The sequence below is a fragment of the Periophthalmus magnuspinnatus genome, chromosome 5 (genome assembly GCF_009829125.3).
Source record: "Periophthalmus magnuspinnatus isolate fPerMag1 chromosome 5, fPerMag1.2.pri, whole genome shotgun sequence".
NCBI classification, from domain to species: Eukaryota; Metazoa; Chordata; class Actinopteri; order Gobiiformes; family Gobiidae; genus Periophthalmus; species Periophthalmus magnuspinnatus.
In genome coordinates, this window is record NC_047130.1 from 13,259,522 (window position 1) to 13,272,631 (window position 13,110).

The 13,110-nt window shown below is 42.6% G+C and overlaps 1 protein-coding gene across 1 annotated transcript; it reads right to left on the reverse strand.

Annotated features, from left to right (window-relative positions):
• Positions 1–8,671: 8,671 nt before the first annotated feature.
• On the reverse strand, positions 8,672–12,877 carry LOC117371424 (B-lymphocyte antigen CD20-like). The gene is made up of 3 exons (XM_033967109.2): positions 12,785–12,877; positions 11,744–12,195; positions 8,672–9,807 (listed from the first exon to the last, which is right to left on the reverse strand). The coding sequence occupies exons 2-3, from the start codon at positions 12,184–12,186 to the stop codon at positions 9,534–9,536; spliced, it is 717 nt and encodes a 238-aa protein (XP_033823000.1). The 5' UTR covers positions 12,187–12,195; positions 12,785–12,877; the 3' UTR covers positions 8,672–9,533.
• Positions 12,878–13,110: the final 233 nt, after the last annotated feature.

The following is a 13,110-nucleotide window of genomic DNA, read 5'->3' on the forward strand; positions in this document are numbered from 1 at the left end:
CAAGTACTCATAAATACTGCACTACTGCACCGGGAGTACACAACATGGAGGAGGGGGTACTCACTACTAATGCTGCTACTACTATTACTAGTATTACTACTACTAATAGAAATAGTACTTAGTTTAGACCTGGTTTAGTCCTTAGTTTAGATTTGGTTTAGTCCTTGGTTTAGAACTGGTTTAGTCCTTGGTTTAGACCTGGCTAAGTCCTGGTTTAGACCTGGGTAAGTCCTTGGTTTAGACCTGGTTTAGTCCTTGGTTTAGACCTGGGTAAGTCCTTGGTTTAGACCTGGTTTAGTCCTTGGTTTAGACCTGGCTAAGTCCTGGTTTAGGTTTTAGTCCTTGGTTTAGACCTGGTTTAGTCCTTGGTTTAGACCTGGTTTAGTCCTTGGTTTAGACCTGGTTTAGTCCTTGGTTTAGACCTGGTTTAGTCCTTGATTTAGACCTGGTTTAGTTTTTGGTTTAGACCTGACTAAGTCCTGGTTTAGTCCTGGTTTAGAGCTGGTTTGAGTCCTGGTATGAGCTCTGTACTGTATTGTACATGTTTATGAACACCTGACAGGCCGCACATTTACATTTAGTCCTGGTCTTAAACCGGTCCTGTTCTTCATGGACTGGTTCCGGTCTGGTCTCTCAGGATTAATCCAAATCCGCTCCATTAGAGTCCATTAGAGTCCTCATAAGCTTCTCTGAGTAAAGACACGCTAATGTAAAGAACACAGGTGGACACGAGAGTTTAGGACGAGAGGAGGAGAGACGAGGAAGAGGAGAGAGGGGGAAGAGGAGGAGAGGAGAGAGAGGGAAGAAGAGGAGAGAGGGGAAGAAGCAAACAAAGAGGAGGAAGAGTAGGAGAGGAGAAGAGAGGTGGGGAAGAGGAGGAGAGAGAGCAGGAAGAGAAAAATAGGAGGAAGAAGAGGAGAAGAGGTGAGGAGGGAGATAGAAGAGAGGAATAGAGATAGAGAGGAGAAGTATAGGGGGAGACAGGAGAGAGAGGATGAGGGGATGGGAGAATAAGAAGGAGAGGAGAGAGTGTGAAGGTGACTTGGTTCAGTTTATGTCCACACTGAGGTCCATTAGGCTCAAACATAAAACTGTGGACCAAATCCTGGACTTGGACTTAAGGGTCAGAAACCAGGACTGAACCAGGACTAAACCAGGACCAAACCAGGACTAAACCAGGACTGAACCAGGACTAAACTACAAACAAGTCAGGTTTAAACCAAGTGAGTGACAGATCTAAACCTCATCAAGTTAAGTCTATAGTTCTATGTCAGTCCGAAACCCAAACTAGTCCAGGACTGAACCAGGACTCAACTATAGGGCTAAAAAGAAATTCAGAACTAAACCAAACCAGAACTAAGACTAAACCCTGAACTAAACCAGGACTAAACCAGGACTGAGATGAAACCTAGAACTACGCCAGGACTAAAACGGAACTCAAAATTAAACCAGGACTAAACTACGGCTAAGATGAAACTCAAAACTAAACCACGACTAAACCAAGACTAAGTCAAAACTCAGAACTAAATCAGTACTGAGATGAAATGTAGAACTAAACCAGGACTAAACTAGAACTAAGATGAAACTCAGAATTAAACTTAAAACTAAACCAGGACTAGTCAAAACTCAGGACTAAACCAGGACTAAACCAGGACTAAAGGAGGACTCTCTTTGTTCCTAGTTAAATCCTTTTATAGCGGTTCATTCATCTCTTTTATTTCCCTGCTGCCTCTCGTGCACGCCCCTGACAGTGCACGCCGGTGATTGTTTTAATTGATTTGCTTTGGGGAGCGTGCACGAGGGACGCGCACGTGGCAGGCAGGGCTCTGATTGGTCGACTGAGGGTCCATTCGTCTCCATTTGTCGGAGCAGAGCGTGTTATTAAAGCCTTTTTAATCAAACTCAAGCTGGCTAGGAGGCCGGGGACTACACACATTACCAGGACGGGACTACAACTCCCACGATGCACTGCTGCGGCGCTGCTCAAGAGGACGGCACATATGGAGAGCAGCCATGCATTCATATTTCAATTTAGACTAAGGCGCTGAAGGACTAAACCAGGACTAAAGCAGATCTGAACCAGGACTGAAACGAGATTAAACCAGAACTGAATCAGGACCCAACCAGGAGTAAATCGGGACTGAACAAGGACTAAACCAGGACTGAATCAGGACTAAACCAGGACTAAACCAGGATTAAACCATGACTAAACCAGGATTAAACCAGGACCAAACCAGGACTAAACCAGGAGTAAATCAGGACCAAACCAGGACTAAACCAGGAGAAAATCAGGACCAAACCAGGACTAAACCAGGAGTAAATCAGGACTAAACCAGGAGTAAATCAGGACTGAACCAGGACTAAACCAGGATTAAACCAGGACTACACCAGGAGTATATAAGGACTGAACCAGGACTGAACTAGGATTATACCAGGACTACACCAGGAGTATATCAGGACTAAACCAGGTTTATACCAGGTTTATACCAAACTAAGTCTAAACCAGGCCTAAAGTAGGTAAACCAGGACTAAACAAAGATTAGGGCAGGTCTGAAGCAGGACTAAAGCAAGTTTAAACCAAGATTAAACCAAGACCAAACAAGGATTAAACCAGGACTGAACCAAGACTAGACTATTTTAAAGGGGGCATTATATTAAACCCTCTTCCCTCACTATTAGTTTAGTTGTATTTTAATTGCTTCCTTTTGTCCTGCATCTGAGGCTTGAGTGCTCAGAGAATGTCTGTTTTCACCTGCCCCCTATCCCCACCCACAGCTCTGTTCTTCGTATTTTTTAAATTCCATTTCCTGATCAAAGATGTTGTGTTTAAAACTCGTCTCATAGCCAATTTTCAACAATAAAAACATCAAAATCTGGCATTGTTACTGTTTCAGTATGTCAATATGAAAGGACGGGGGCTTATGTTAAAGAGGAAGTCAGTGAACCTGCTTCTATAACTTAACTGTTCTGGATCAATATTGTGATTTATAATTATCAAAGAGTAGAATGATTACGGAAAATGTACATCTCGAAAGCTCAAAACGCTCTGTTCCACCTTGTGATGTCATGAAGTGGAAGCTGAAATGATCCAAATGATTCTAGTGAAGATGTATTTAGTTTAAAAACACAGTGGAGCACTTCCTGTATCACCAGATGACATCACAAGGTGGAACAGGTGAGTGTTTTCTGTTTGAGAGAAGAAAACAGCCCAAATATGCAGGATTTGTGTTTGAAAGAAACAAAACACAACCCCAGGTCTGTTTGTGATGAGGAAACAACATGATAACACAGAATAGCGTAATATGGGCCCTTTAACATATGAAGAAGAGTAAATATGTTGCAGAGTGAGCCTCTTGTTGTTGTTGTTGTTCTGTCAGAGTGAGCCCTCCTGTCGTCGTGGTGATGCCAGAGTCTCCATTTGTGTGAGATAGTGACGGTGAAGCTGTGGCATTAGTCCTCCTCTGAGACGCTCTTTCACACATTAGCAGTAGAGCTACGATCAAAACAGAGCTGGAGCAGAGCCACAAACACACTCGGACTGAGAGGGTTGAAAAAATAAAAAGTTGATTTTGAGAATACACAAGTTTGGTCCATCAGCTACAGCAAACAAGACTTAACTCTTGGTATGAAGCGCTGTGCTCTAGGTTCACTGTTTTGGTTAGATCCACAATGAGTTCTGCTTTAGATCTGGTTTAGTCCTGGTTTAGTCCTGGTTTAGTCCTGGTTTAGTCTTGGTTTAGTCCTGGTTTAGTCCTGGTTTAGTCCTGGTTTAGTCCTGGTTTAGTCCTGGTTTAGTCTTGGTTTAGTCCTGGTTTAGTCCTGGTTTAGTCCCGAGTTGTGGCTTCTTGTCAAATCGCTGTTTTTTGCTTCAGAGTGACGCCTCCTGTCGAAAGTTTGTGCTCAATTCAAATCAGTTTATTTCTTTAGCACATTTAACACAACCTCAGCTGACCACAGTGCTACACATAAAAGACAACAAAAAACAGAGAGAGAGAGAAAGAGTGACAGAGAGAAAGGAGAGAGGAGAGAAAGAGAGAGAGGGATGGAAGAGAGAGATGGAGGGAGAGTAGAGAAAGAGTGACAGAGGTGACAGAGAGAACAGAAAGAGAGAGAGAGGAGAGAAAGAGAAAGGGATGCAAGAGAGAGAGATGGAAGAAGAGAGAGAGGGAAAAGAGAGATGGAGAGAAAGGAGAGAGATAGAAGAGAAGAGAGAGATGGAGAGAAAGAGAGAGGGGGAGAGGGAGCGGAGAGAAAGAGAGAGGTGGAGAGAAAGAGAGAGATGAGAGAAAGGAGAGAGGATAGAAAGAGAGATAGGTGGTGAGAAAGGAGAGAGAAGAGAAAGAGAGAGAGAAAGAGAGAGATTGAGAGAAAGAGAGAGATTGAGAGAAAGGAGAGAGAGCTTCCAAATATTGGTTGAATCAATATCCTGGTTGGACTATTTCTTGGTCGTAGTTGCCTCAGAAAATTTCATAATGTTTAAATTTTTATTAATACAAAGTTGTTCTGTGGTTATTTGCATTTACATCAGTTTTGTCTAATTTTACTTTTTTTTAAAGGAAATAAATACTGTTTTCTGGATCTGGTATCAGCTGATATTGAGGATCGCCAGATACTTAAAGCTTAAGTATCGAAATCAGTATCAGAAGAGACAAAGCTGCATTGGTGCATCTGTAGTTACAACCTTCAGATCTGAAGAAGAGTCCAGTCTGGTCCTGGCCTGGATCCAGGCTCTGATTAGAGCTCCTGGAGCTGTGCTAGACCTGTGCTAAACATGTATAAACTAAACACCGTGAGTGTCTCCAAGTTTACAGTGCTCTAGTTTGTGGAGCAGAAGCAGGTGAGCCTCCTCATGTTTTATGAATGAACTGAAGAATTAACTGATAAAACAAAGTCTGAGAGAAGAAGGAAGTAGAGATTGAGAGAGAGGATGAAGTGGGAAGATAAGAGAAAAAAACAAAAGAGAGGTATCAAGAAAGGTACAATGAGAGGGAACAATGCAGGGGAGAATAAAAGAATGGAGAGAAAGAGAGACTGAGAGGAAAGGAGGGAGAGAGTGAGAAAGAGAGAAAGGAGAGAGAGTGAGTGAGAGAGAGAAAGAGAGAGAGAAAGAGAGGTCTAGAGCAAGAGTGAGAGCGATCCTTACCACGGACAGTTGAATCCAGTTGAAGGGGCACACAGGTTGGATCACAGCTGACCCTTTTCATCAGGCCTGTCGACAGAACTTTCAGGGACTGGAACAAGAACCCTCTAATATAAATTAATAGGAAGAAAGTCCAATTCTGGGTCCAGAAAAACAGATCCATGTGTCCGGTCAACTCTCCTGCATCTCACCTGGAGACATACTTTTAGAGCCCCTCCCCTCAGGCACAGGAAAATAACAGTTTCTTCTCCTCTGCCATCTGACTCACTGAGAGTTTACACCTAGAGCTACAGAAACATGTAACGTAGGCAAGGCTGCAAATGGACCACCATGGAAGTATGATCACATCTGGAAGGTGAACCCAAGAAGCATGGGCCCAAAAATATTTTCTTTTCTGCATTACTTTCTCAGTATGGGCGAGCTCCTCCCATCATGTGCTGTTAGAAACCTGCACCATGTAATCATCAGTTCATATTACAGCGATCTCAATCTTACAAAGCAAACTTTTTGGCACTTTGAGGATTTCAGTGTTCATGTAGTTAAAATAGAGAAGATGAGACTATGTCTTTATAATCCCTCAGTCATCAATATTCACAGTAAAATTACCAAATTTGTCAAAAACTTGAAGCCAAACGTCGCCACTCCTTCCACTTTTTGTCCAGTATAGTCGCTCATGCCATTTTACACGACTATAGTGAGTCTTATTTTGAATTTGTTAATTTCCTATAATTTTTCAATATTCAACTAAATAACGAGACATAACTATGCAGGGTTTGTTTCGTTTAGACTTTTAGTTAGTCTACCTTTAATTTAAACACCGCATTTACACCTGTTAATTTAAAGATATTAAAATTAAATGTATTCAGTTCATTTTAACATATGTATCCATGCTGACCTGAATCTCCACCTGGTCCAGACAAAGAGGAGGCATGTTTTATGTCGGCCATTTTTAAAGCTTCACGTGAGGGCATGGGCCGGACCATGTGGAGAAGAGAACTGGTTTAAGTTCCTTTTTTGTATCAATGTCTTTGCGTTTTTTTCTTTCCATGTTTAAGTGTTCATAGTTTTATTTTTTAACACTTTTGGTTTAAAGGTACTGAGGCACTAAAGATCCTGCTAAAGTTATACCTAACGTACCTGTGACATACCGTAAATTTCGGACTACAGAGCGCACCTTGATATAAGCCGCACCAGCTAAATTTGAAGAGAAAATCAATTTTGTACATATATAAGCCGCACCTGAATAAAAGCCGCAGGTTTTCATATTGTAACATGAGATATTTACACAGAAAGACGCTGCACCGACACGCTTTTTTTTAAACTGTGCCTGAAAATTGGCACCAACACGACATCAACACGGGATGAACACATCTGCAGGTTTAGAAAATAAAGCTGCACCAACACGGAAAATCTGCTTTTATTTCCTCTGAAAACTTTTGTCGTCTTTTTACATTGACCAAGTTGGATTCATTGATGTCGAGCTTACGTGCAGTGGCTCTATTTCAGGGGTCGGCAACTCGCGGCTCCGGAGCCGTATGCGCCTCTTTCAGCCTTATACTGCGGCTCTGCGTGGCTTGGGAACTGACACAGACACAGCTCACAGTCCTGCGTAAAGAGCCCTGATTTTCAGACGCTGTGCGCACAGGGGTCAGGAGCAACTTTGGCCCGTCCCTAATGACACACTAATAAGCTCGTCCGTAGATGTATCATGAAAATCCTGCTGGAAATCGCCACAGAAATCTATTTGATGTAGTAGCAAGTATATTATCTGCTCTTGTCTCCGCGGTGACGTATCACGTATAACACATCAGACACGACGCACAAAAGTAGAGCCACAAGCGAGTGAAAATGAGCCAAAACAAAAGTCTTTGGAGAGCTTTTAACAAAGGGGAAAAGGACAACTGAGGAGCCAGAAGAGGAGACTACGATCTCCAAGAAAAAGAAAGATAAATTTAACAGACAATGCCTACTTAAAATCTGGGTTTGTCGCTACAGGTGACTCTCACGCACAGTCCGCTCTGCGTAACATACGGGAAAAGCAAATAAGGCAATGAAACCTTCAAAACTGCTTTGGCACATGGAGAATAAGCACCTGGGATTAAACGATACGCTACGAGTTTTTTTGTTGTTGTTTTTTTAAAGAAACTGCGGAGTAGAGTAGACATAATCACATAATCAGCGCGATGCATGATGCAGCGGTTTGGTGAGTTGTATTTTTTAATGCACTTAAGTTGTTTTTGCCATATTTATCTGCCACGTGTAGAAGGCTTGTCCGTGAAAGTAAAACCTACATTATTCCGTTACATTATTTTTATTATACAGTGTTATCTTCATTTTAGATGTCAAAAAGTATTTGCGGCTCCCAGTGTTTTATTTTACGTGGAAAGTGGGTCCAAATGGCTCTTTGCGTGTTAAAGGCCGACCCCTGCTCTGTTTCCTTTCTGTTTCTTTATCTTAAAAACTGCATCATATCCATTTCATGATGCGCAAAATGATCGTTCAAAATCAAAACTAGTGAATTCTTCAGAGCAGAATCTTTCCCCACGTCTGTCTCACTTTTATGTTTACAGCTAGAGAGCGCCCCCCAGGGGCCGTTATCCAGTAAAATTCCATATATAAGCCGCACTGCTGTAAAAGCCGCAGGGTTCAAAGCGTGGAAAAAAAGTAGCGGCTTATAATCCGAAATTTACGGTAAATGGTGTTTATCTGGGGTAGGTGCTTCCTGTTTGGCAGGGTATATAAGCAGAGCAAGTCAGTGTTGCCTGGCACACGTGGGTTTTTCCTCAGGTTTGGTAATTTATGTTGCTTTTGCTTAAGTTAATTTTTGTAAATATGTATTATTTTCTCACAGCTTAACACGGTAAATTCCAATAAATTTTATTAACTGAGAATTTTTCTGAGTCTACCTCCTGCTTTTGACCACATTGACCAGTTTCTCCACAGACCTAAAAAAAAAATCATAACTCTAACCTCATTCTATTCTTAGTTTAATGTCGCACCATAACGCCAAAGCAAGTTCTTGTTTGAATTTTGTTCGCTGACAAAGGCAATAAACCTGATTCTGAAAAGTATATACATTTCTAGAGCTTTTTTCTACTTCTTCTACTGTTACTATTAGTATTATAACAACTAGTACTTCTCGTATTACTATTCCTACCCCCTCAGTACAGACATGGGCATGAAGAGGCAGATTGGGTTTGAAATATTCAGCTTTTGGGGCTGTGTGGACAGGATTACAACATCTTTAATTCAGACATCCAGGGAGACTGAGGAAATCTGCTCCTGTCAGGAAGTACTGCACGTGTACTGCTACTAATGCAAGTACTTTTATAAAAACTACTACTACTACATAACAAAGGAAAATGTGTTCCTTTCCAGATCTTGGGAATATTCAACTACTACTACTACTGCTGCTACTACACTACTACTGCTGCTGCTGCTGTTACTACAACAATATTAGTGCTACTACTTGTTTTGGGGTTTTTTTCTACCTGATCTTATTTTGATACCCAAAATCAAGAAGTACATTTTGCAAGATATAAAAATGTTTTATTTAAGAAAATCATTGACACAGAGATTTGTCATCACAGTTTCATCACTCACACCTGAGGAGAAGAGACTCTAGTGTTTGAATAACAGAATCCATCGTGGCAAACTCTTACATAGTGTTAAACTGCAGTAGAGTCTGGACCCAGACCTCGACAAACAGTAAAACAGGCTACATTAGGGCTGCAACTCACAACTGTTTTAGTAGTGATTATTTATTATTAGTTGACTCGTTAAATGATTATTTCTATTGTACACTGAGACAAGAGACAGTGGTTATTGTAATTCCAAGATGGAAATATTCCAAGATACAAATAAAGAAAAAAAAAGTTTTATTAGGGATGCACGGATACAGATAGCAGTATCAGGTATCAGCTAGATATCTGGGACTTGTACTTGTGCCGGTACCAACAGCCGATACCAATATGACTGTGCTGAGCCTCCTTTGAGTGAGCTCTGAGCAGAGCTGAGCAAGAACGCACAACAAATGCCAACTGCACATTCAGCTCAGCTTTGTGACTATACATACTAACAGTAACTTGGTTACACCATAGTAGCATGCTAACAGTAACGTGGCTAAGTGAGGCTGGAGATTCTTTGCTTGTGCACTGTGAATTATAACTGAAAAACAGATCTAGCGACTGCATAGAGCAAGATCTAATACTGCATTCATGTGCTGTTGGCTAAATCGTAAATAAGAGGTTCCGAGATGTGGCACATGAACACCGCAGCAGAACTCGGTTTTGGCAAGTACTAAAAATTAAGTACTCATACTCATATCAGTTTTGGAAAAATTTGTATCGGTGCATCCCTAATGTTTATAGAGGGCAATCACTACTCCTCCTCCTCACTTGTTACAATATCGTGGTTTCTCCAGCAGGGCCTTGCTCCCGGCCTTGTCCCGGGCTGGTCTGAGGGCTTTACAGCTGAGGACGGCTGAGCTGACCCCCACACACAACCCCAGAACCGACAGAGAAAGCAGGACTCCGCTCACCCCATAGACCAAGGCCCTGGCTATCCCCCGCACCTCCAGACACCGCTCCTTCAATGCCACGTTCTCAGGGGACGGGCTGGGTGTTGGACGCCAGTAGTAGTAGTCGTCATTACACATGGAGTAGAAGCTGAAACACAAGGGGGGCAGTAGTGAGCAGGGCTATGGATGGACATAAAACCCAATACTCAAATCAAGTCACGTCCCATGGACATAAATAAGTAGTGTAAAGTATAAGTGGAAGTACATGTAAAGTGACGGGTGTTACAAGTGACAGGTGTTACAGAGTATTCATGAGCGCAACGGCAGAGGGGAAGAAACGGTTCTTGTGGCAAGAGGTTCTTTAGCCTCCTGCCCGAGGGAAGGGGCTCAGATAGTCTGTGAGGAGGGTCAGCTGTGATCCAACCTGCTCGCCCCTGAATTTTGGAGACACACAGGTCCAGGAGAGTTGAGAGGCTGCCGCCGATCACCTTCTTAGCAGACCCACAATGCTCTGCTGCTATCTGTGCCTGCCCCTGACAGTGGCGTACCACACCCTGATGGAGGAGGTGAGGATGGGCTCAGTGATGGCCCTGTAGAACTGCACATCATCTAGACTGGAGCTTGGCTTTCTTCAGCTGCCCTCTGCAGGAAGTATATCTTCTGTTCGGCCTTCTTGATGGCGGAGCTGATGGTGGACTCCCACTTGACGTCCTTTGTCATGGTGGTGCCGAGGAAGTGGAAAGAGCTCACGGTGGTGATGTAGGTGTCAGTCAGAGGGGCACGGGGGCTGACCTTCCTGAAGTTTACCGACATCTTCACTGTCTCCTGATCATCTCCACTGTCTCCTGATCATCTCCACTGTCTCCTGATCATCTCCACTGTCTCCTGATCATCTCCACTGTCTCCTGATCATCTCCACTGTCTCCTGATCACCTCCACTGTCTCCTGATCACCTCCACTGTCTCCTGATCACCTCCACGGTCTCCTGATCGCCTCCACTGTGTCCTGATCACCTCCACTATCTCCTGATCATCTCCACCGTCTCCTGATCATCTCCACTATCCAGTCCACCTCCCTCCTGTAACAGACCCAGGCCGTCCAGTATGAGCGTCGATGGGAGTGGTGTTGTACACCAACAGCTGCACCTTTACTGATCAAGTTTGAGACAAGGAGAAGATCGGGGGGAAAGTACACAGCCCTGTGGAGTTCCTGTGCTGATAGTTCCTGTGTCCCTGACATTCTTCCCCAGCAGCGCGCACTGCCTCCGGTCTGTCAGGAAGTTGGTGATCCACCTGCAGGTAGTACGTGGCCGAAGCCCATGTGAAGTGTACATACAACAAGTGCTACTTGTAAATATTTGTTTGCCAAATGCAAAAAGCCTATTAGTATGGCAAGGTCATGCACAGTCACGAAAAGTGCGGACTCTTGCAAATATGAACTCTGAAATTTTAAACGGGTATTAAAGTCCGTGTCCTAATGCTACTTAATGTGAAGAAACAGAATTTGGTGTTTTAGCACCCTCTACAGATACAAAATTATATGGGGAGATTTTTTTTTTTTTTTTTGCACAAAATTTCATTTTGGCATCTTGATTAAAGAAGTCACCCATGCCATATTTTTTACACATTCACACCCATATTTTTTAATATGGGTGTGAATGCTTTGGATTGCTGTGGGCGAGGGCTGATCATTGCCGCTTGCGGTTATATTCTAAAATGACTTGTATTTTGGATCTTTGGCTACATGATTCTTTTTTTAATGGGCAAATAAAACATCTCTCTTCTGCAAAAAGCTCTACAAGATGAAACTAAGACTCTTAATCTGAGTAATTTTGCTTCTAATTTAAATGTACTACAGCTATTTACTACCAGTCTATTGACCAAGATTATTGTTTCTGTTTCAATACAGATACAATAATCTTTCGATTTCAAGACATGATAACAATGATTATCATTTTTGCTTCATGCTTGCACAAGATTTTACCTAATTCTAAAAGAACAAAAAGAGTTATACCAGGAGTAGTGTAGTAGTAGTAGTATTAATAGTAATACTAGTAGTAGTAGTAGTAATAATTGTAGTAGTACCGGCTGCTGGTGAACTGTGTGGAGTACCAGACAATGGCGGTGATGGACATGGCTGCTCCGAACAGGTTGAGGATGACGCTCAGTAGCAGTACACAGGGGCGTGGGTACTTCTCTGTTTGAATACTGTTCACCCCCACTCCCACAAATATCACACCCAACCACACGGGGAAGTATGTGTCCATGAGCTGGTACGACGCAGCGCCGTAGGTGGCGAGGAGGATCGCCCCCAGACTCGCATGCATCAGACCACTCATAATCCAGAGGGACCCCAACACCGCCTGGGACCCCCTGCGAGGAAGAGTCAGGAGCCGGGAGGGCGAGCAAAGTGCTGGGGTGTAGCAGAGCGACCCCAGCAGCTGACAGAGGGGAGGACATGTGCTGGAGGGGTCAGAGGTCAGGGTGAGTACAGTGACTCCATCGGAGCGTGTCAGGGACACAGACATGATGCAGCACTGAAGGAAAGAGAGCAGATACATTTTAAAGGGGACTAAACTTTCTGCAACTGCACACAGAGGTGGGAAAAATAGCCAAAGATTGTGCTAACGTAAGAGTACAGTTACTTCAACATGATATTAATCAGGTAGAACAATGTAGTGGTCCAAGAAATTACTCGAGTAAGAGTAACTTAAAGAATAACCGTCTTGTATGTCTGATTAATAATTTAAACTTAATGTAATGTGAGCCACAAAACATTGTTGACATAAAGCTCTAGTCACTTTAGACTCTCTCACAGTGGGAAGAGGAAGTACAACTTTTACTCAAGTGGCAGTACTGCTACTTCAAACTAATACTAATACTCAAATAGACGTAAATGACGTAAATGTGAAGAAACTATTCTGAAAAGTGAAGTAACTCTTTAAAACGTTACTACACACCTTTGTTACAGCAGCAGGAGCATTAAATTCAGATGACACGCACAGGCCTCTAACATGTTTGTCTTGTAAACTCTCAGAGCTGCCTGAGTTGTACCAGTTGTACCAGTTGTTAGATTTATTCTTCTGCACTGTAAAGACTTATTAGTTACACATGAGGCAGTCTTACCTTAATGTAGTGCGAGTATTTGGTGTAGAAATTCTGGATCGTCAGTAACTAGAAGTACTCATGGATTCATAAGGAAATACCCTGTGTTTTCCCGACAAGCCCCGCCCCCTCAGACTTAACCCTTCACTCACCACTGCTCCATGTTCTATTTTTATTTATGTATTTTATTTATTTATTTATTTATCTTTATTTATGCAGGGGAACCCAATGAGAGCATTTGGGGTCTCTTTTTCATGGACATCTTGTTTAAAACAATACAAAAAAAATAAAAATAATAATAATAAAATAAAACAAGTCCATAAAAAACATTAGAAACAGATGCAGGT

Coding starts and splice junctions, on each gene's coding strand:
- LOC117371424 (XM_033967109.2), bottom strand. CDS start 12,186: ATGTCTGTGTCCCTGACACGCTCCGATGGAGTCACTGTACTCACCCTG. Junction 9,808..11,743: donor ACACAGTTCACCAGCAGCCG/GTACTACTACAA, acceptor CTTGTGTTTCAG/CTTCTACTCCATGTGTAATG.